The sequence below is a fragment of the Monodelphis domestica genome, chromosome 2 (genome assembly GCF_027887165.1).
Source record: "Monodelphis domestica isolate mMonDom1 chromosome 2, mMonDom1.pri, whole genome shotgun sequence".
Lineage (NCBI taxonomy): Eukaryota > Metazoa > Chordata > Mammalia > Didelphimorphia > Didelphidae > Monodelphis > Monodelphis domestica.
In genome coordinates this window covers 453,626,071-453,647,543 of record NC_077228.1, presented here as the reverse complement: position 1 = coordinate 453,647,543, position 21,473 = coordinate 453,626,071, and the positions used below count along the sequence as shown (strand labels likewise).

Here is a 21,473-nt window from a genome sequence, read left to right as displayed (position 1 = left end):
TTCTCCTTTAGAAATTTGGACGCTATGCCATTTGGTGAATACATGTTGAGTATTAATATTTTCTCATTGTCTATACTGCCTTTTATCAGGATGTAATTACTTTCTATATCTCTTTTAATTCTACTTTTACTTTGACTTCATCAGATATCATGATTGTGACTTCTGCTTTCTTTTTCTCAGTTGATACCCAATAGATTTTGCTCTATCCACTTTTACCCTGTGCATGTGTCTACCTTCCTCATGTGTATTTCTTATACTCACCATATGGTAGGATTTTGGTTTCTAATCCACTCTGCTATTTTCTTGTGTTTTATGGGTGAGTTCATTCCATTCACATTCAGAGTTATGATTACCAGCTGTGTATTTCTCAACATTTTGATTTCCACTCCTAGTCATGCCCTTTCTTTTTTCACTATTTCCTTCTACATCTACATTGTTTTTAATCAGTCCCCATAATTCCCAACCTTATTTTACTTCCCTTTCTACCCCCTTCTAATTCCCCTCTTATTTCCTTTACTCTCTTTTTAACCTACCCCCTACTCTCTCCCTCCCTCATATTGCTTCCCTCCCCATCAGTCCATTTGTTACCCTTCTACTTCTCTATAGGGCTCAAAGCAATTCTCTGATCCAAAGGACTTGACAGTTCTTCCCTCTTTGAGTAAATTTCAATGCATGTAAGAATTAAATATTTCCTCTCTCCAACCTCTTTACCCTTCCAGTGTATTAGTGTTCTCCTCCACTCCCACCACAAGCTTACATATAAATTTACCCCATTTTCTTTTCCCATTTCTCTTAGTATTAACCTCTTTTTTACCTCTAGTTTATATCTAAATATGTATGTATATATATACATACATACATGCATATGGCTATATACATATTTATGTCTTGGCATTTTATCCTATACAGTTTGTCACTGTTCCTTCTAAGTATAATTCTTCTAGCTACCTAGGTGATAATAACAATTTTGAAGAGTTACCAATATCCTCTTTTATTGTAGGGATACATATAATTTTAACTTATTGGGTCTCTTAAAAAAAAGGTTTTTTGTTTGTTTGTTTTTCCACCTTTTTTAATTGCCTCTTGGTGATTCTCTTGAGTTCTGTGTTTGGGCATCAAATTTTGTGTTCAGGCACGGTCTTTGTTTTTTTTAACAAATACTTGGAAGTCTTCTATTTTATTAAATGACCATACTTTCCCCTGTAAGAATATAGTTAATTTTGCTGGGTAGTTGATTCTTGGTTGTAGGCCTAGTTCCCTTGCTTTCCGGGAATATATTCCATGCCTTTTGGTCCTTCAGTGTAGGTGCAACCAGATCATGTGTTATCCTCACTGTAATTCCATTGTATCTGAATGACTTCTTCTTAGCAGCTTGTAATATTTTTTCCTTTGTCTGTAGTTCTTGAATTTGGCTATAACATTCCTGGGTGTTTTCACTTGGGGATTAAATACAGGAGGTGATCTGCAGATATCTTTCAAGCTCCACTTTTCCTTCTTCCTCTAGAATGTCAGGAGAGTTTTCTTGGACAAATTCCTGTAGAATGATGGCATGGTCTTCCAGTGGACCAATGATTCTTAAGTTGTCTCTCCTGGACCTGTTTTCAAAATCTTCCATTTTGTATATGAGGTGTTTCATATTTTCCTCAATTTTTTTCATTCTTTTGATTTTATTTTATAGTTTCCTGCTGTCTTGCAAAGTTGTTTGCTTCTAGTTGTTGGATTTTAGTTTTTAAAGATTGAATTGCATCCCTGGTTTTTTGGTTATTCTCCTTCTGGTCTGATTTTCTTTGAAGGTCATCTTTCATCTCCTTTGCCTCATTTTCAAGCTGATTAATTTTGTCTTTCAATACACTATTTTCTGTTTCCAGATGATTTATTTTGCTTTTTAAGTTCTTTTCCAACTGTGTTCAGCCTCTCCTAATTGTTTTTTTAATTGTATTTTGAGTTCTTCCAAAGCCTGTGTCCAATTTGCTGAAGTTTCTCTGTTTTTGCTTCATGTTCCTTTATCCTCCTCTGTTTCATTTGCTCTTTGTTCATTGACTGGATAGAAGCTGTTCATTGTAATTTCTTTTTTTGTTGTTTACTCATATTTCCCCCTTCTCTTACCCCTGTAGTTGCCTGTAGTCTTGCTCCTCTCATTTTGTGCTGGGTCTGTGAGTTTGGACTGTTTTGTCCTGAAGGAGCTTCTTCTCTGTTCTGCTGCTTGATCAGGTAGTATGATCTTCCTTGGCTGACAGCAGAACCTGAAAAGGAGTTGGGTTTCCTGCCCTGTTGTCAAGGCTGTTGCCTATAGTTTGTTGCAGCCTTTGCCCTTAGATTTCAGTCAGCAAGGCTCTCAAATCAGTCTGTAAGGGAGGGGTGTTGGAGCTTGAGCTTCCCTATCCTCAGAAGTTTTCTTATCTGCCCTTATTGATGATATTGAGCCAGGGCAGGGTTGATCTGCAAAGCTGGCTGTGCACTGAGGCCAAAAACTCCAGAAAAAGGAGGGGGGAGGAGCAAGATGGAATGTTTTGGCTGCAACTGGGCTGCCTGCTCTGCACCTCTCTCCAGTTAGGCCATCTATGTTCTAAGCCTTGAGCCTGGCACAACTTTGCTAGAAAGGTTCTCCCTCTGGACTAATGTCCTTTCCTGCCCAGAGATTCCAGCCACTGCTGGAGGTTCAGCACTATAGGTGGGGCAGGGGTCCTGGGACCTTCTTTCTTTCTTCCCCTTAAACCCACATGTTCTAGAGTTCAGGATTTTTGGGGGGTTTACCTTTTAAGTTGGGTCCAAGAGAAGGGTTCCCTAATTCTGTCATGTTGTTAGATTTGTTTTTCAGTCCCCTTAAAGAACTGTGTTTTTAATTGGTGAGGAAGGGTTTGAGGAGGTCTGAACTTTTCCTGCTTCTAAGCTACCATCTTGACTCCACTTCAGGAAGACATATTTTCCTTAGTTCAAATCAAGTCTCAGATGCTTAGTAGCTGTGTGACTCTGAACAAGTTTTTTTTATCCTGCTTGCCTCAGTTTCCTTATCTATAAAATGAGCTAAAGAGGGAAATGGCAAACCACTTTAGTATCTTTGCCAAGAAAACCTCAAATGGGGCAGGTAGAGTCAGACATGATTGAAAAACAACCTCTGCTTCACAGAGCTGAGTGTACTGTTACTTCAGCATAAAGTAGGAGACAACAAAGTCAACTTTTCATGGTATAAAATTTTGATAAAATGAATAAGAAGCCTGTACAGGGTAAATAGCCCAGAAGAATCAGATTATTCTAGGAGATAATTAAAATAAAACCAGGCCCACTATACCAACTAACTATACAAAAAAAAATCCTGATTTGAATCTTTAAGAGATCAGAAAGAAAATGTTTGAATTTAAGTTATCAAAGTTGATTTTGTAACATAAACACAGTTGTTTGATTTTCATCAGGATGGGGGAATGAAAGTTTTTGGTTCATATATAATAAATTCACTGAATTTAAGAAGAGAATTTCATGCTGAAAGGAAAGGTGATGTGAAGTCTTAATTGGAGGCTCTCCTCTAGGCCTTCAACAGGATTTTTGAGATTATATAAAGGAAAATAGCAATGAAGGGATATGAAACTGAAACTATTACTGCAATTGGCTGACATCCATTGTGTTTTTTTAAACTTATTTTTATATCCTAAGCCTGCCCTAACAATGACTTTTATAAGAAGAAGCATAATTCACTTAATAGTCAAGGGTATTGTAAAATACTTCCTAATTTCTCTACATAGAGATATACAACTACTACCAATATGTGAAAATCATTTTCTGTTCAAGATCATAAGTGAGGCTAGTGTTTAACCACTGAAGATGAACACAGGGCAATTAGAGGTATACAACTCCTATTGCCAATCTAGATCACTCCAAAATAAACTATAAACTTGTTGATACTAATTATTATTTGCATAAATCAATCTGATCATAAGTTCTACCATTTTCCTCTGAACAATAAATGGGAATTCTGGCAGCAGTGGTCAAGTTAAAGACAATAAGTCAAAACCACCCATCTGGTAAACATTGAATAGATGTAAAAATTATCTTCTTTTTTTAGAGGTTTGAGCTTGAATTTTGAGCTCCAACCAAAATTTTAGAATGTTATCAATTATCCTTTTTTTTAAAGAATTAATAAACAGATATCCAAAGGAAGATATTCATTCTTACATAGTGCAGGAACTACTTGGCAGTAAAAATTGATCATTAAATATTTAACTTCTGTGAAGAAACTTTAATTGATTCCCCCACCTTGAGAGAATGTGAGTCTCTTGAAAAAGGTGACATTTTGTTTTTGTTTTTTTGTCTTAAATATAATAAATGTTTACTGAGTTAAAAAAAAGATAGGCAAGCTGATTCCATTGCTTAGACACATATAGGCTCTTCATTATCCTGATGATATAACTAGTAAGTATCTAATGTCAGATTTGAATACAAGAAGATAGTCCTTCCTAACTTCAGGTCCAGAACTCTATCCACTGTACCACCTATATGCTTTTTACAGCTTATTCTTTTCCATACATTTTGTGCTCTGTTTCTTGTAAAAGACACTCTAGCTTTCAATTTTGTGCCTTTTCAATGAATCTCGTATATTCTTGGAAATTCTCTTCCTCATCATCTCTGCCTCCTAGCTTCTTTCATATCTCAGCTAAAATCTAACCTTCCTCAAGAAAACTTTCCTGAGGTATCACCTCACACCTAGTAGATTGGCTAACATGACAGCAAAGAAAAGTAATGAATGCTGGAGGGGATGTGGCAAAGTAGGGACACGAATTCACTGCTGGTGGGGTTGTGAACTGATCCAACCATTCTGGAGGGCAATTTGGAACTATGCCCAAAGGGTGATAAAAGACTGTCTTCCCTTTTATCCAGCCATAGCACTGCTGGGTTTGTACCCCAAAGAGATAAAAAGGAAAAAGACTTGTATAAGAATATTCATAGCTGCGCTCTTTGTGGTGGCCAAAAATTGGAAAATGAGGGGATGCCCTTCAATTGGGGAATGGCTGAACAAATTGTGGTATATGTTAGTGATGGAATACTATTGTGCTAAAAGGAATAATAAAGTGGAGGAATTCCATGGAGACTGGAACAACCTTCAGGAAGTGATGCAGAGCGAAAGGAGCAGAACCAGGAAAACGTACACAGAGACTGACACACTGTGGTACAATCGAACGTAATGGACTTCTCCATTAGTGTCAATGCAATGTCCCTGAACAATCTGCGGGGATCTAGGAGAAAAAACACTATCCACAAGCAGAGGATAAACTGTGAGAGTAAAAACACGGATGAAAAGCAACTGCTTGACTACAGGGGTGGAGGGGATATGACTGAGGAGAGACTCTAAATGAACACTAATGCAAATACCAACAACATGGAAATGGGTTAGAATCAAGAACACTTGTGATACCCAGTGGAATCGCGTGTGGGCTATGGGACAGGTGGGGGGGAGGAGAAAATGATTTTTGTCTCCAATGAATAATGATCAGAAATGACCAAATAAAATAATGTTAAAAAAAAAGAAAACTTTCCCTCTCCATAATGTTAGTGCCTTTCCTCTGAAATTAAAACTAATTCATTATAGATTATGTTCATAACATATTTTTATATAATATTGTATGTCACAACATACAATATTATATAAAATATAATATAGTTATGACATTTATGTTTAATATCTTTCTGTGTGTATATATATGTATGTGTATTATAGATGTATATTCTTATTTGAACATAGTTATTTATGTGTTAACTCCTTATTAGATTGTGAACTCCTTCAGGGCAAAGATAGTTTTTTCTTTGTATCTCCTGGCAAATAGTAGGTACTTAATAAATGTTTGCTAACTTGAAATAGACCATATACAAAATTCAATAAAAATATTAAGGAGGAAAACAATATACATAGATAATACATTATCTTATCTTTTCTTTTGCTCTAGACCATAGATTTCATCTATAAGAAGCTCTTAGGAGAACACTACCTCTAATAATGTATTCAATTATTCTACATTGTACTTTTACAGATTTCTGCAGAGCATTAAGTGAATTGTCCAGGATCACACAGTCAACATGTGACCAAGATGATACTCAAACCCAAGTCTAATTCTCTTTGTCCAAATGTCTTCCAATTATATGAAAACATCTTCAATGACCCTAACCTCTATTTTTCTTTTCTCTGGTCAAAAGATCTCTAGTTTCTTGAACTGATCTTCATATGGCATGGACTTGAAGCCTTTCTCCATTTTGGTTGCCTTCCTCTGAATGTTTTCTGACTTATTAGGCTCTGCTTCCCATTGAAGGTTCCTCCCTGCATTCTCTGCCTTTCTCCCATCATACTGACTTCAATCAACCCCCCCCCTCCCCATTATGTCCCTAAATTTTGCAGAATGGATGAATTCTCTTCTTTCTCACTACATATAGAAGGAAGCAGTTCTGTGAGGTCCTTTAGAACTGAAGTGACCCAGATTTCCAATTCAATGAGTTCTCTTCAAATGCCCTGCATTGCTATGAAAGCTATTATTGTTTCATTATGGAGAGATATACTGCCCTGATTAGATATATGAAACAAATGGTGGTAGTTAACATTAAGAAAATGTCACATACTGACACAAACCCCACAATGCCTTTCATATGTTTTTCAAATAGAGTAAAAAGTCCCTACACATTAACAGGGAGTCTTTGAGTTGAAAAGGACCTCAGAGGCCATCTGGTTTAGATGGGAAATATGGAACTGTTGTTCCCAATTTCATCTAAGCTCTGCCCACCCCCACCCCACTGCTTCTCAGAGAATGAACATCATAACTGATTCTTTATCTAAATAGGAATTTCCTTCAATTCTGCTGACAAGTATTCAACCACTAGTCCGAACTCAATGGAACAGTAGACCTGATTTCAAATCTCAACTTGGACACTTGTTAGTTATATGAACATGGGCAAAGCACTTGCTTCTTGCTTTTCTCAGTTTCCTCATTTATAAACAATACCTGCCTCAGAGCATTGTGAAGATAATCAAACGAGATAATATTTGTAAAGCACTTTGAAATTGAATTTTTGGAAACTGAAATATTTGAAAACTTGAAAGTAATATATAAGTTCAAGTTATTCTTATTGTTATTGTAATTGTCATTACTGAGAAAAAATTCAAGACTTATGGTAGCCCATTCCACTTTAGGAAAGCTCTCATTACAGTGCAGTCGGATTTTACTTGTGTTTTGAGTACTAAAGTCAACAGAGTAAACATCATGCATGGTCAACATTACCCTTGGAAATAATTTCTATTTTTGAGAATGTCCAGTTAATGTAATTTAAGCATTTGTAGCAGAAAATGCTAGTGTTTCTTTAAAAGAAGGAAAACTATCAGCTATCAAAAGTTATCAATCTGAGATGGTAGCTTTGGAAGCAATGGATATGTCTTTATTGTTCATTATATCTAGCTCAGTTATGGATGAAAGAGGCAATAACCAGGACTTCTCTTAAAAAAGAAGAAAACAATAACAGAGGAAAATTGATGATTAGGGGAAAAACAAATGCCATTAAATTATTTCAGACATAGATGTGATTACATTAGATGTCAATCTCACCACCTTATTTATTTTTTCTTCTTTACCTAGAGTCAAGAGAGGACAGAAGGAAGTTAAAGGGGACATTGCAGTGGTCTTCTACCTGACCTGGAGAGCTAAGAAGGGCAGCTAACCTCTCCATAGCTATCAGCCTATGGAGAAACAGATGGACTGTGGACATTTTAGAGTCCTAATTATTGCTTGAAATATTCACACTATGGAGAACTGGTCATGACTTTCACCAAATGGGAGAACCACAGATTCATATTTTCCAACTCATACTTGCTAGGAGAATCTCTCAGTGTTCTGCATATAGTAGGTTTTTGATAAATGTTTCTTGAGCTAAATAAATGGAAAAATGTGTAGACATAGGCAGAATGAATGCCAATAAGAGTCAAAATTTAAAAATCCACTTGAATAAATATAGAATATAAAAGAATTTTAAATTGTTTTGAAATTATTTCCAAGTTTAACATGATACTGATAAATTACCATTCAGCAACAGTTTTAATAGTAATGAGCTCTTCACAATTTTTTTCCTTTTGATATTTTTCTAGCCTTTAATTTCACACCTAATATCTAATAATACAATACATTGTTAAAATTTTTGAGTAACCTGTTTAGGTCTGATACTTCTGATTGACAGTGTAAAATATTGCTTTAAAGAGCTAGTTCAGAGAGAAATTTCCACCTCATTTTGTAGCATTGTTAGAGTAGTTAAAATTTACTTTTGAATCAATTAAATTCTATAGACATGAAGTGCTAAACAAAAATGAAAACATGAAAAACAGTTCTTGACATCAAGGAATTTATAGTCTATTGGTAGGAATATAATATATGTAAATAGGTAAACACAAGGCCATTTGAGAAAAGGGAGAACAATAACAAGGAGGGGAAAGAGAGGGATGGAGAGATATGGAGAGGTGAATCAAGAAAACATTCAGATTAGAGATGGGACCTGAACAGAGCCTGGAACCAAGCTAAAGATTGTAAGAAGAGAGATTAGGAAGGAAAACATTACATATATGGGGGAGAGTCAGTACACAGACACAGAAAAAGGACATAGATGGCCATGCTTAAGGAAGAGCAGTATGGCAATTAATTACAATGAAGAAAGTATGAAGGGGAGGGCAATATTGTATAAAGAACCAAATTGTGTTGAAATGCCAGATTGGCAAGTTTGTATTCATCTGAGAGACTATGTTGTCCAGTAATTTTAGTCATGTCTGACTCTTCCTGACACTGTTTGGGGTTTTTCTTGGCAAAGATACTGTAGTGGTTTGCCATTTCCTTCTCCCACTTATTTTTTCAAATGAGGAAACCAAGGCATACAGAGTTAAATATCTTGCCCAGGATCACATAGGTAGTAAGTGTCTGAGGCCAAATTTGAATACAGGAAGATGAGTCTTCCTGACCCCACACCTACTACTTTAACTACTGTACCACCTAAAGGCAATGGGGATGCTCTAAAGATTCTTGAGCAAAAGAGAGTAACTTCAGAAAGTTTGCTTTGGAATAGGACATCCATTGTTACCTATTGTGGTATATTCACCAATATCCATAATCAATATTATCTATGACGCTTTGCATTTATTGTTCATGAATCACTTTAGAAATTAATGATTTGGGGCCAGCTAAGAGGCCTAATGGCTTGAAAGTCAGACCTAGAGATCGGAGGTCTTTAGTTCAAATCTGACCTCAAATACTTCCTAGCTATATGACCCTACACAAGTCTCTTAACCCCAATTGCCTTGCCATTACTTATTTTAAGTCTTGGAACCAATACTCAGTATCTATTCTAAGACAGGAGGTAAGGGTAAAAAAATAAAATAAAACAATGAAATAATAAAATTTCCAAGGGTAAAAAATAAAACAATGAAAAAATGACATATTTCCATGTCTGTTTGAAGCTCCATCTGAGATCATGTGTTAAACAAAATGATGCAAAAACATGAAAAATAAATATAAAATTACAGCAATGAAAATAAAATTTAAAAAAATTTTATTTTAAATTTCTAGAAATATAATAGCAAAGTTTGCTCCCAAAGAAAAAATAAGGAAGTGTGGTTCCCTCCTTTATTTGAATAGGCCACAGATCATGGGTGTAAATACTGCATATATTATCAGATTTGGTTAATGTGTTAATTAATTTCCTGAGGTTTTTTTTATTTTATTTTTAAGTCTATTAGGGAATAGCCAACTCTTTAGGTAAGTCATGGGAAATTAGAAAATTCAGTTGACATAAAAAAGGTATCAATAAAACATTTAAAATAAACTTAAAATATTACGTAGCAGTTGAAGAACAAAAGGATTCAATAAATTATAGCTATAGGACTTAGGTAGGACTGAGATTATCTAAATTATATAAATAGTTTTAAATGCTCTAGGGATGTTAATTCCAGTGGCAAACCTAAAGCCAATAATAAATGAAAGTTGGGTGCTCAGACCAATGAAAATTATCTCAAACCTGTTGTCATGGTGTCCTTCTGACACATATAATATGCTCAGTGAGAGTCACATTCTGTTTCCCCTATATTTATATTGGGACAAAGAGGACATCTGGTCCAAGGAACATGGTAATAACATGCTATTGTCAAAAAACAAGTGATACAGGCTGGTCTGGTTACAAGGAAGCATTTGATGGAAAGAGAACTGAAGTGGTGTAAAATCTGTCCCAGCTTGGAACTAAGACAGCTCATTTCTCTGAAGTATTCTCATTTCTTTGCAAGATTATTAAGGCAGTAGATAATAAGAAAAAACTATTTTACAGGGTTGAATCTGTATAATCTCTTCTTCTCTATACAGAATAGTAAAGGAGGCAAATCTCTTTCCAAAAATGCTATATTTTTGAAATAGCAGGTCTTTGGCTTCCTTCACTTACAATGGGAAGATTTTCAATGCTTTCCCTTAAGTGTGCCAGCTACTGCAGACCTTCTAGACCTGGCATGAACATTGCTCATTTCCTAAATCCAGAGTGAAATATAACCAGGGGGACAGCAGTAAAACTAAAATAAATAAGTGCAATGGTCACAGGAGCTATGCAGACAAATGCAAAGCATCTTTCACAAGGAGGAATAGCCAAAGGAGCTGAGTTAGGAGGAATATTTAGAAGACTGGGGAAAATCTAGTGTAAATCACTTGAGCAGACAATAAATTATGGTATAAACATTCCTAAGACCTTTAGGCTTATGCAATTTATTCAGTTTCTAAACTGTAGATATATTGCCACTTTCCTTTTAAAAGCAAGTTAAAAGTCTCACATAGAAGCTTTTAGAAGATTCCCCAAAGGATAACAATTTCCTTGAATATTTTGATTTCAAAAAAATGCAAAAATTTGCAAGAGCTGAGAAAAAGATTAAACATATATATATATATATATGTATATGCATATATGTGCCTAATTTTAGCCACATATGATATAAACTAAAGTTTGGAGAGACTTACCTTTGCAATTTCCTCGATAGGCAATTTCCAGCTGAGGATCTTTGCATTTGGCCCGTTGAAATTCACACCGGGATAAGAAGGTCCTTCCATCAGAAGCACAGAGTGATTTCTGAGGAGATCCTGCACAGTCCAGGCTACACTCTTTATCTTTATCTTGGTCCACTCTCAAAAACTAAGAAAAAAATGAGAGAAAAAATACATCTTGAAAAATTAGCGATGTAAGTAAAAAAATGAGAACAAAACCCAAATACATTATTATCAAATTATTAATTATTATCATGGATATCCTTCTGTATTTGTTTGGAAATGATTAGTAATCTCCAATCAAGTTTTCACAATCTCTCAAGTTTTCACAAAGTCTCAATATAACAATAAAAACTGATATCTATGTACCCCTCATTTCCTAACCTCCTATATTTCTGGAACTATGAAACATGATCAAATGAAATCTGCCATTATTGCTGAATGCAGTATGTTTATTTACTCCCCTTTGAAGCAGCTAGACAGTGCTGTGTATAGGTCTGGAGTGAAGATGACCTGAGTTCAAATATGACCTTTGATACTTATTGGCTGTGTGACCTTGATCAAATTTCTATAATCCATATCCCAAACAATCAAATGAATTGGTAACTGAAAATCCTGTCTCTGGCACTCACAATTGACTTTATCTTAAGCTAGTTACAATCCCCTGTGCCTCAGTTTCCTCTGAGAAATTTAGGAGGTTGGACAAGATGACCTTTAAAAACCCCTTTCAGTTCCATAGAAATAATTCTCAAATACTGTGACTTACAATAATCTTACTAATTAAGATGACCAAGTATTAATTAAGGGCTTAACTGAGCTATGCATAAAAAAATCTAAGGGCTTAGGAACGGAATGTGGAGACATGACACTACTCTCCACCCAGTCATCTTCTATTTAGGACCCACCATCAAGCTCCCATCCTCAATCTTCTCCTCATTCTAATCCATCCTCTACTTAGCTGTTTAACTGATTTTCTTAAAACACAGGTATGACTATATCATTTCTCTAGTCAATAAATTCCAGTAGTTCCCTATTGCCTCCAGTATAAAATATAAAGTCCTTTGTTTGACTTTTAAAGCACCCTAAAACCTGGCCCCTTCCTAGCTTTCCAGTCTACCAGACATTCTATGATCCATTAATACTGGTCTCATTGCTTTTCCTTATATAAGACACTCATATAATGGCCTCACAATTCCTTGTCCTGTCATATGTGTGGGAGGAAGGGTGGCAGGAGGAGCATCAAATACAAGAACCAAGAGTAGATGATTATGGAAGCCAGTCTCCTAGCATTCAGGGAAAGGTCCCAGATTCTTGTAGTGACTCTGCTCTCAATGTGCTCTTGCAATCTCCTGTTCTCAGCCAATCTAAGTAGCTCCTGGACCAAGTAAAAGTCCATATGGATGGCTGTGACTCCTGGTCTTCGGTATGTCACTTGATAGTGGGACAACCCCTCAACTTCCCCAAACCACTCCTGTGTCCAAGCATATAACTTGCCATTAATGCTGAGGATTAAAAATTGTGGGTTACTCCTACATCTCCCTTCTGGCTTCATCTTGTGTGAGAGACTCCTGGTTTTAGAACCATTGTGGCAGAAGAGAAGTAGAAGGTTCTTGGATCCTACTCCTCCTCTAAACAGTGTGTGCTGGAGAAGTTGAAAGTATTGGTGGTCCCAACCTACAAAGCACTTTGTTGAAATATGTCCATGCCATAGACAAAGACATACTTGAACTGCCCAGATTATGGCTCTGGTGCCATTCCTTGTTGAGATGTTACAATATTACTCATCTATGTTTTTCTCTGTAGTGCATTAGAGTAGACCTTGTTCTAACCAAGTATTAGCCAGGAGTGATTATCCAAATAATAACTAAAGATAAATGGTTGAATTATCTGGGAATAGGTGAAAATGAACAAGAATATTCATTGCCTGCTGAATGGCTTAGCAGATGAGTAGCGAAAACAGTAAGAGTAAAATTAGGATAGAATTGATATGTTTCTGTCTAGGATTATTATATCTTAAGGAGTCTAAGACATACTACTGGCTTCAGTTCCAGTTTACTCTGGCATTTGCTTCATCTCCCCAATAGCCCCTTCCACATTCTTTCCTTTCTATAAGAATATAATAATATAATGATCCTAGAGCGTAAGGATTCTCTTGTTTTCTTCTTTTTGCACAATATAGTTTCTGGTATATAACTTCTTAATAAATGCTCTATCAATATATTTGTGATATATTTATGTTTATGTCTGTCCAAGCAGTCATACCTACCTTTCTATCATCTATTTATTTAATCAATCATATCTATCTTTCTATCATTTATCTAATCAATTGTTCTATCTTCCTATCATCTGTGTAATAAACTGCATCTTCTTATCCAGTATCTATCTAATCAATCTTATCTATTTACCTATCTATAACTCATGGAATGACCTCTGAAGGAAGGTTTCACTGTTCCCTGGACACAGAGTTTGCCATCATTCCTGGTCCATAGTAGGTGCTGAAGAAATGATTGATGTTTACTCAACATCCCAGACCCTAGTGATACAGTAGACCAAATCAACAGTGGTTGCCAATGAAGTACAGCTATTTCACTGGCCAAGGATCACCAACTGCTGATGCTATTCTGACCAAAAGTGACCTCAACAGTCACTCAACATAAAACTCGGGGTAGGAGTGTAAAGTGAACTATCTTTGGCAGGGCAGTAGATAGTACTACATAATTATTGCTGTGAAAGACATTTTGGTCATTTAAGCCATGGGTTCTGGCAAGTGGGGAACTTAGAGGCTACAGCTAGGACCAATAGATGTGCGGTAAACTCCCTAAAAATAATCTAGGCCCATCCTGCACCTGCACTCCTCACATAAGGCTTACATTTGTTGCTTTTATTCTTGTTGTTCTTTGTTACTTTAGAATTCGCCTTTAAACTGCTGGCACAATATTTCTAAGAAATCCATTCACCTAAGAAAGTAGCACTTTAGATAAATGGAAATAATTATTAAGTTATGTGGGCGTAGGAAAAAAGTGACATTTCCCTTTTCACCACAATCCTCAGAACTGGGCAGAGTAAGCACTAATTGTTTTTAAATGAATTTTGACACAGAAAAGGAGTTTTGACACTCATTTTTCATTTGAATTAAAATGCATTTTAATTTCCTGGCACCAGAGGGCTAGTGTTCAGGAAGAGGCAAAACCATGGTAGTCCTCGAACAAATTTTTCTAGCATCTGACTGTTTTCTGAATAAGCATTAAGGCATGAAAGGCATGTAGATGCCAGGAGATAATCACTCTCTTGGGTATTGTAAGACAGAAGGAACAGTCCCTTAGAAATTTCATCCACCCACTAAAATATTGCTTCAGTTTTACAAATTTTTCTAACATTGCTTCATTTCCCTCAATCCCCAACATTTGAGAATTTTGAGACTTGTTCTCAAAACACATAGCTGGATTTGGAGAGTTTAGCATTGCATAAGAGGAAGCAAAGAGAAAACAACAGCAAGGGATTCAATTTGATCATACCCCCAAATTATGACTCCTAATTTTAAATGAAAGCCTGCCCTACAAGTAGTTCTTTTCTATTTTAGTCAGAAGAGATAGGACAACCTAGATCCACTTAATTTTTGTGCTTAAGCTGTGGTCTATTTGCATTTCCTTAAATCTTTAAGTGAGGAAATGCATATGACTTAGGGATAAGACATTGTAATTATAATTTTCTGCAAATTAAAAGAGACAACTTCCATATCTTTTATTAAAAAATAAAAGTAGCATTCATGAGGTTGGAATTTGACCATAATTCTTGATAATTTAATGGCACAGGAGCTAACAATGAAAGCATTCTTTTCCAGCAATACGAGAACATACTTTATGCACATGTTTTCCCTCTCTTTTTAATAATAGCAATTCCAAGACAGAAGAGTTATTTCAAGAATAAAAGTAGTTTTTAAACTAAATTGTTTTCATTTTTAATTCAAGCTATTTTTAAAAAAACTGAATTTTTAATATTCCAAAAAATTCATTGTTCCTAAAGGTGCCTAATTGAGGAGCTTTGAATGAGTCAAAGAGCACTTGCCATTCTCTACTGGGAGGTCAAATTGCTCTCTTTAGATGCTAGTCTGAACGTTTAACCTTCATAACTTCATTCTTGTTGGCTCCCTATTGCCACCAAAATCAAATATAAAGTTCTCCATTTGGCATTGAGAGCCCTCCTTACTATTCCAGCCTTGTTATACCTTATATTCTTCCATGTTCACCCATATAATCTGCAGTTCAGTGACACTACCCTTCTTTTTATTCTTTGCCCATGTGGAAATGAGAAATTGAGGATGATTTTGTAGCAGGAGATTGGAGCAGCTGAGACTGATGACCTGTCATTCAAATGAGAGCACTGTGATTTGGAATGTGATCGGAAAGAGCAGTTGGAGGAGACCAACTGTAGGCTGGACCCTTTTGGCTTGGAAGAGGGAGGAAGGCTGTTTTCTCTTGGTTTTGTGACTGAAGCCTGATGGTGGTCTTTGACTTTGAAGACAGAAGAAAGAAGGACAAAATCCAGCTCTCTCTCTGATTTGCTCTGTTGTGATAGTGATTGAACTTCCAGACCTATCAGCCCATTTCTCCAAATTGAAATATTCCATCATCCTCCAATCTAAGACTCATTGTAGTATTAGGGAAATCCCATGCCCTCTCTCCTTCTAATTTGATCCTTCCCTGTCTTCCTCAATAAACCCCTTATTTAAGATAAAGAAGAGAAAGATTATTTCATTTGAGATATCATAAACTCACCCTTGAGTTGATTTTGAGAAACCAGAAGGGGAATAAACAGGAAGGGGGGAGGCAAGAAGGGAGGTGAAGGGAGGAAGAGAGAGGAAGGGAGAAAGGAAGATTATCCGCCTGATCTTTAGATATCAATTACCATTCAAAATATTCCCTTATTACACCCATGGCATTCAATCTCTCAACTCTAGACATTTTCACTTGTTGTCCTCCATGCCTAGAACTGTCTCCCTCCTGGTTTTCACCTCTAAGCTTCTCTGGCTCCTTTTAGAATTCAACTAAAATCCTGCCATCTGCAAGAAGTCTTTCTCAGTCCTTAGTGTAATCTTTCTGAGATAATTTACATTTATTCTATCCATATCCTGTTTGAGTATAGCTGTGTTAATGTTATTTATCCCCACCTTAGACTGTGTTGTCCTTGAAAGTCTTTTGCCTTTCTTGGAAAAAAACGTGTTGTATTTTTATCCCTTAGCACAGTACCAGGAATATATTAGGAATTTAATAAATGATGTTGATTGAGTATTACAACATTGGAATTGGATCACCTCTAGATTGTGAAGAAATCTCTAACTAGAATTTTTGCACTGGCTTTGTTTTGACTCTTTCTTAAGGTGAAAGGGAAAGAAATTTTAAAATGTCATTTTAAAAGTTTCTTTTTAAATTTTTATTTTTTCAGATTTTGTATTGATACAATTTTTAATATTCATTTTCTGGCATTTTGCAATCAATGTTCTATCATTCCCTCTCATCCATCTCCCTTCCCAAAAAGGCAGGTAATATGTATAGGTTGTATGTATATTATTGATACATATTTCTGTCTTTGTCATGTTGCAAAACAAAGGACATATTGCTTACATAAGAAAAATCCATGGTGGTAATAAAGTGAAGAATGGTATGTTTCAATTTGCATTTGGATTCCATCGGAAAGAATTTCTTTTTTGGACATCCAGGAGCTTATGCATCAGCATTCAGTGAGTTAATCAGAAACATGTGGACTAAATTTACCATAATATACATGAAGGTGGAAGAGAATGGAGAAAAGGAGGAGAAATGGGGAAATGTAACTGAGACTCAACAATAAAACTCCAAACATCTAATAAATAAGTTAAATATTTTTTAACTTTCAAGCAGCACTGAATTTGTCTACTTTATCAGCAAGTTGAAGCCTACTTTTTTTAACCCTTACCTTCTGTCTTAGAATTGATACTAAGTATTGTTTCCAAAACAGAAGAGAGGTAAGGGCAAGATAATTTCAGTTAAGTGACTTGCCTAAGGTCATACAGCTAAGAGGTGTCTGAGGTCAGATTTGAAGAGCCTACTTTTTTTTTTTTAACTAGAAAAATAATACATCAGGGAAATGCTGAGGAAAATTTAGCAGGAAAGCATGGGACTATAGCTATAGTATTCATGGCTACAATGACTGACAAAATGATACTCCAGTTTCCCAAAAGGTGGAACACCATCCATATTTTCCCACCTTAATGTGGGGGAAAGCACACACACTGGGAAAATATGACTCAAGATGTGATATGTGTCCTGGACATGTAATCAGTTCTGGTAGGGGTAGAGCTGGCAATTATTTCTGAGTTGATGATTTAAGAGGAAGGTTTTCTAAAGCTACTTAAAGGAGGCAGAATTCCTTCATTTTCAAACTGAGAACTAACATTTCAGAGACCAGGATGCAGAATAAAGTGAGTAGGACCAGGGGGACAAGTTATATATTAACAATAACATTATAAAAACAAACAGTTTTTAAAGGCTTGAGAACTTTGATCAATTCCAGGATCAACAGTGACAAAAAAAAAGAAGCATAATGGTTATGGGCTTTATCATTCCTAGACCATCTAAAAATATTCATTTAAGTGTTATTATTCTGAATTATATTCCCAGCATGTGAAGACTGCTTCGGCTGAACAGATGGAAGAAACCAATAAGAAGGTTCAACGGCTGAGAGGGCGACACAGCAAAGCACTGTGGAGTGCTCAGGGCGTGTTGGAGCACAAAAGACAACATGGCCATCCAATGCAGCTGAGGACATCTCCAGGTGTAACGATTTTTCGTGCCAATGGACCCAGGCTTCCAACGCCAATAGAGTGGGACTGTCTCTGTGCATCAACTTTTCCACTTAAATCTCCTTCACGCACAAGTGTTTTTGTGCACGCACAAATGTTTTTGTGCACACTCATCTACATCACAGATGAAAGCACACAAAGACAATCGTCATCCTAGGTTACCGAGAGACTACTACTGTATTCTGAATTAGCAACTTTTGTCTATATACATTATAGCAGGAACTGAAGTACCTCCATATTGATATTCTTAAGAGAGGAACTAGAAGCAATTTCAAACATATAGGCTACTCCAAGATGACAAAATCCCTCTGACTTTGCAAGATGGACACCTTCTTAACAATTTACAATGTAAGAGAGTTGTTCAAAGTATTAAGTTAGAAAGGCATGTACAGGATCACAGAACCAGTATATATCAGAAGAGAAACTTGAACCCATCTCATCTTAGCCACTTATTAACTGTGTGACCCTGGGAAAGTAATTTGTTTTATGATATCTGTCAGTTTCCTCATTTGTAAAATGAGTATAATAATAACTAACACCTACTTCTTAGGGCTGTTGTGAAGATACAATGAGATAATGTTCGTAAGTATTTTGCAAACCTTAAAGCACTACATAAAATCAATCAACACTACCAATCAACATTATTTCATTGATTATTTTTGCTACAAATTACACCACAAAAGAGAATAAAATTGCAGCTAAGAACAGTTCACAAGTTATCCTTGATAAGACAAAAAAATTACATGTGGATTACATCATATGATCAAAGGCAATAAGAAATGTCATCTCATGGTAAACTCTTGATCATGTTACTTTTCAATCCTCAGGAAAAGAGTAAGCAAATATTTATCTATGAAGGTAATTACAGTTAACAATGGATTAAGATGTGGTACATAAACTGAGGGAGAAGTTCTTTGAAAATTCTGACTATAACTTCCTAAACCAATACATCATATACCTTAAAGATGACTCAGTCACTCTAATGGGAAGGGGAGGTCAGTAAAAACATTTATACATCAAAAATTAGGTGCAGCATCAAATAAAACATTTGACTCTTGCTTTCTACTCAGAAATCTCTAGCTTTCTGAACATTAAGCATTCCTTCAAGAAGAGAATTAGAAGGGTCCTGGACAATGTAAGGACCAAATACTAAAATGAAATGATGTCAAATAGGAAACAATGGGTTATAGATATAGGAATTACTTCAGCATTCAAGTATCTATATGGAGTTAACATCTGATCAGAAAAAAAATAAATGAAAAACCAGAAGGAAGAATAGATAAGAAAATTATAATATAATCTGAATAGATTGTATCTATGACAAAATGTTGCCTAAGAGGTATTTTCAGAAGAAATGAGTTCAAACCTAGCTCTTGCTTCTTGCTATCATGTGACAACCAATAAATGACATTTTGGGGGTCAATTTCTAAATCGACTCTGGGTCTCTCTTTCCTAATCTATAAAATGAGACAGGTGGATTATATCATATCTAAAATCATTGAAAATTTGATATTTTTCTGTCTAGATTTAAAACTAGTCAACTCAAAAAGAAAGGGAAATGAATCTCCAATGAGAGAAATCTCAAATTCTCAAAATATTAACTTATTCCATGACTTCACAGTTCTATTTGTTAGAAATATTTTCTATATGATGCCTAAATATGTGATACTACAACCCATTGTTCCTTGTTATGTTTTTGGGGAACTCTTCAATATCATCAACTTTCTTTTTTAAATTTTATTTAGAATATTTTCCATGGTTACATGATTCATGATTTTTCCCATTCTTCTTCCCTCCCCCTTCCCAAAAGTTATAAGCAATTCCACTGGGTTATATATGTATCATTGTTCAAAACCTATTTCTATGTTATTCATATTAGTAGTTGAGTGATCTTTTAACATCAAAACCCTAATCATATATCCATCGAATCACGTGATTGATCATATATTTTTCTTCTGTGTTTCTGTTTCCACAGTTCTTTCTCTGGATGTGAATAGTATTCTTTCTCCTAATTTCCTCTGGATTGTCCTGGATTATTACATTGCAGCTAGTAGAGAAGTACATTATGTTCACTTGTACCACAGTGTATCAGTCTCTGTGTCCAATGTTTTCCTGGTTCTGCTCCTTTCACTCTGCATCAATTCCTGGCGGTTCTTCCAGTTCACATAGAATTCCTCCAGTTCATCATTCCCTTCAGCATAATAGTATTCCATCACCATCAGACACCACAATTTCTTCAGCCATTCTCCAATCGATGGATCCCTCTCATTTTCCAATTTTTTGCCACAACAAAGAGCATGGATATAAATATTCTTGTACAAGTATTTTTCCTTATTATCTCTTTGGGGTACAAATTGAGCATGGATATAACTAGATCAAAGGGCAAGAATTCTTTTAAAGCCCTTTGGGCATAATTCCACAGAATGGTTGGATGAATTTATGACTCCACTAGCAGTGTATTAGTATATGATCAACCTACAAATATTTAATATTTACAAATATTTAAAGCTATTGTGCCCCTGATTTTTTCTGTTTTCCAGTCAAAAACATTCCCAATTCCACCATTTTTCTTTAAATTGTATGATCTTGAAGGTATTTATCATCATCTTCATCCTCATCTGCCCTTCCTAAAAGTGTACCCCAAATTAAACTCACTATTGTGCTCTGAATGTGTTATCTAGAAATAAAGAACAGCATTGGCTATGTGAAAAGTGCTGAATCATATCTCTCTTGAGGAACTGATGAAGTTGAAACTCCCTAAAGAGTCACTTTTATTTATTTTCAATGATGTTATAAACACTGATGCCATTGGCTAGTTAGACATTTGATTTTCCTATTTAAGCCCATAAGCAGCTCTTCAAGATAATTTGATAGTAATCTGTTACATGGAGGAATAAAGCCTGGAATCTAGGATTAGCACTGAAATGAAGAATGGGAGAGGCTTTCTATACTTTAACAGTTAAGCAAGAACCATTCTTCTACCAGTTACCACAGTGTTGCCTCACATTTTTTCAGTGAAAACTACAATTCTTTCCACACCCTTCCTAGTCCTGAGCAGCATCAGTCTGCTTAAGGTGAAGATCAGGAAAAGGAGAATAAGAAAACCATGTGGAGAGAGAGAACTTATTCTCATCTACCTGCCTGCCAACCTACCTACCTACCTACCTATCTGTCTGTCTGTCTATATATCTATCTGTGTATCTGTTTATCTCTCGATCTGTGTATCTATCTTTCTTTCTATCTATATTTGCATATGTGTGTATATATATATATCCATAGACACATAAATATATATATATAAACACATATATTTTATTTTTATATATTCACTTATAAATATGCACATACACACATATACAAATAGATAAATAGATCTATAAATCCAAAGAGAGAAGTGAGCCAGGCACTGCCTTGAACAAGTTTAATTTCCTGGATCCTTAAGTAAAGCTTCAGGATCCCCAGAGATCTATTTAAGTGTGTGTACATGCAATATTCATAGCTTAAAACTGGAACATACCTCAAAAGTCATCTAGTTTAAAAAAAAAACTAGCATTGTGACCAATTTCAGCACATCAGCTGATATTACTCAGATCACTTGAAACTTATACTGCCTA

General features: G+C 35.6%; 1 protein-coding gene across 4 annotated transcripts in view; it reads right to left on the bottom strand.

Annotated features, from left to right (window-relative positions):
* The window catches only part of SMOC2 (SPARC related modular calcium binding 2), a 276,372-nt gene that overhangs the window by 184,750 nt on the left and 70,149 nt on the right, over positions 1 to 21,473 (bottom strand). For all 4 annotated transcript variants that reach the window (XM_007484917.3, XM_007484915.3, XM_056819061.1 and 1 more), the window contains exon 2: positions 10,998 to 11,169. In XM_007484917.3, coding sequence (XP_007484979.1) covers positions 10,998 to 11,169 — 172 coding nt within the window. The remainder of the gene's footprint in view (positions 1 to 10,997; positions 11,170 to 21,473) is intronic.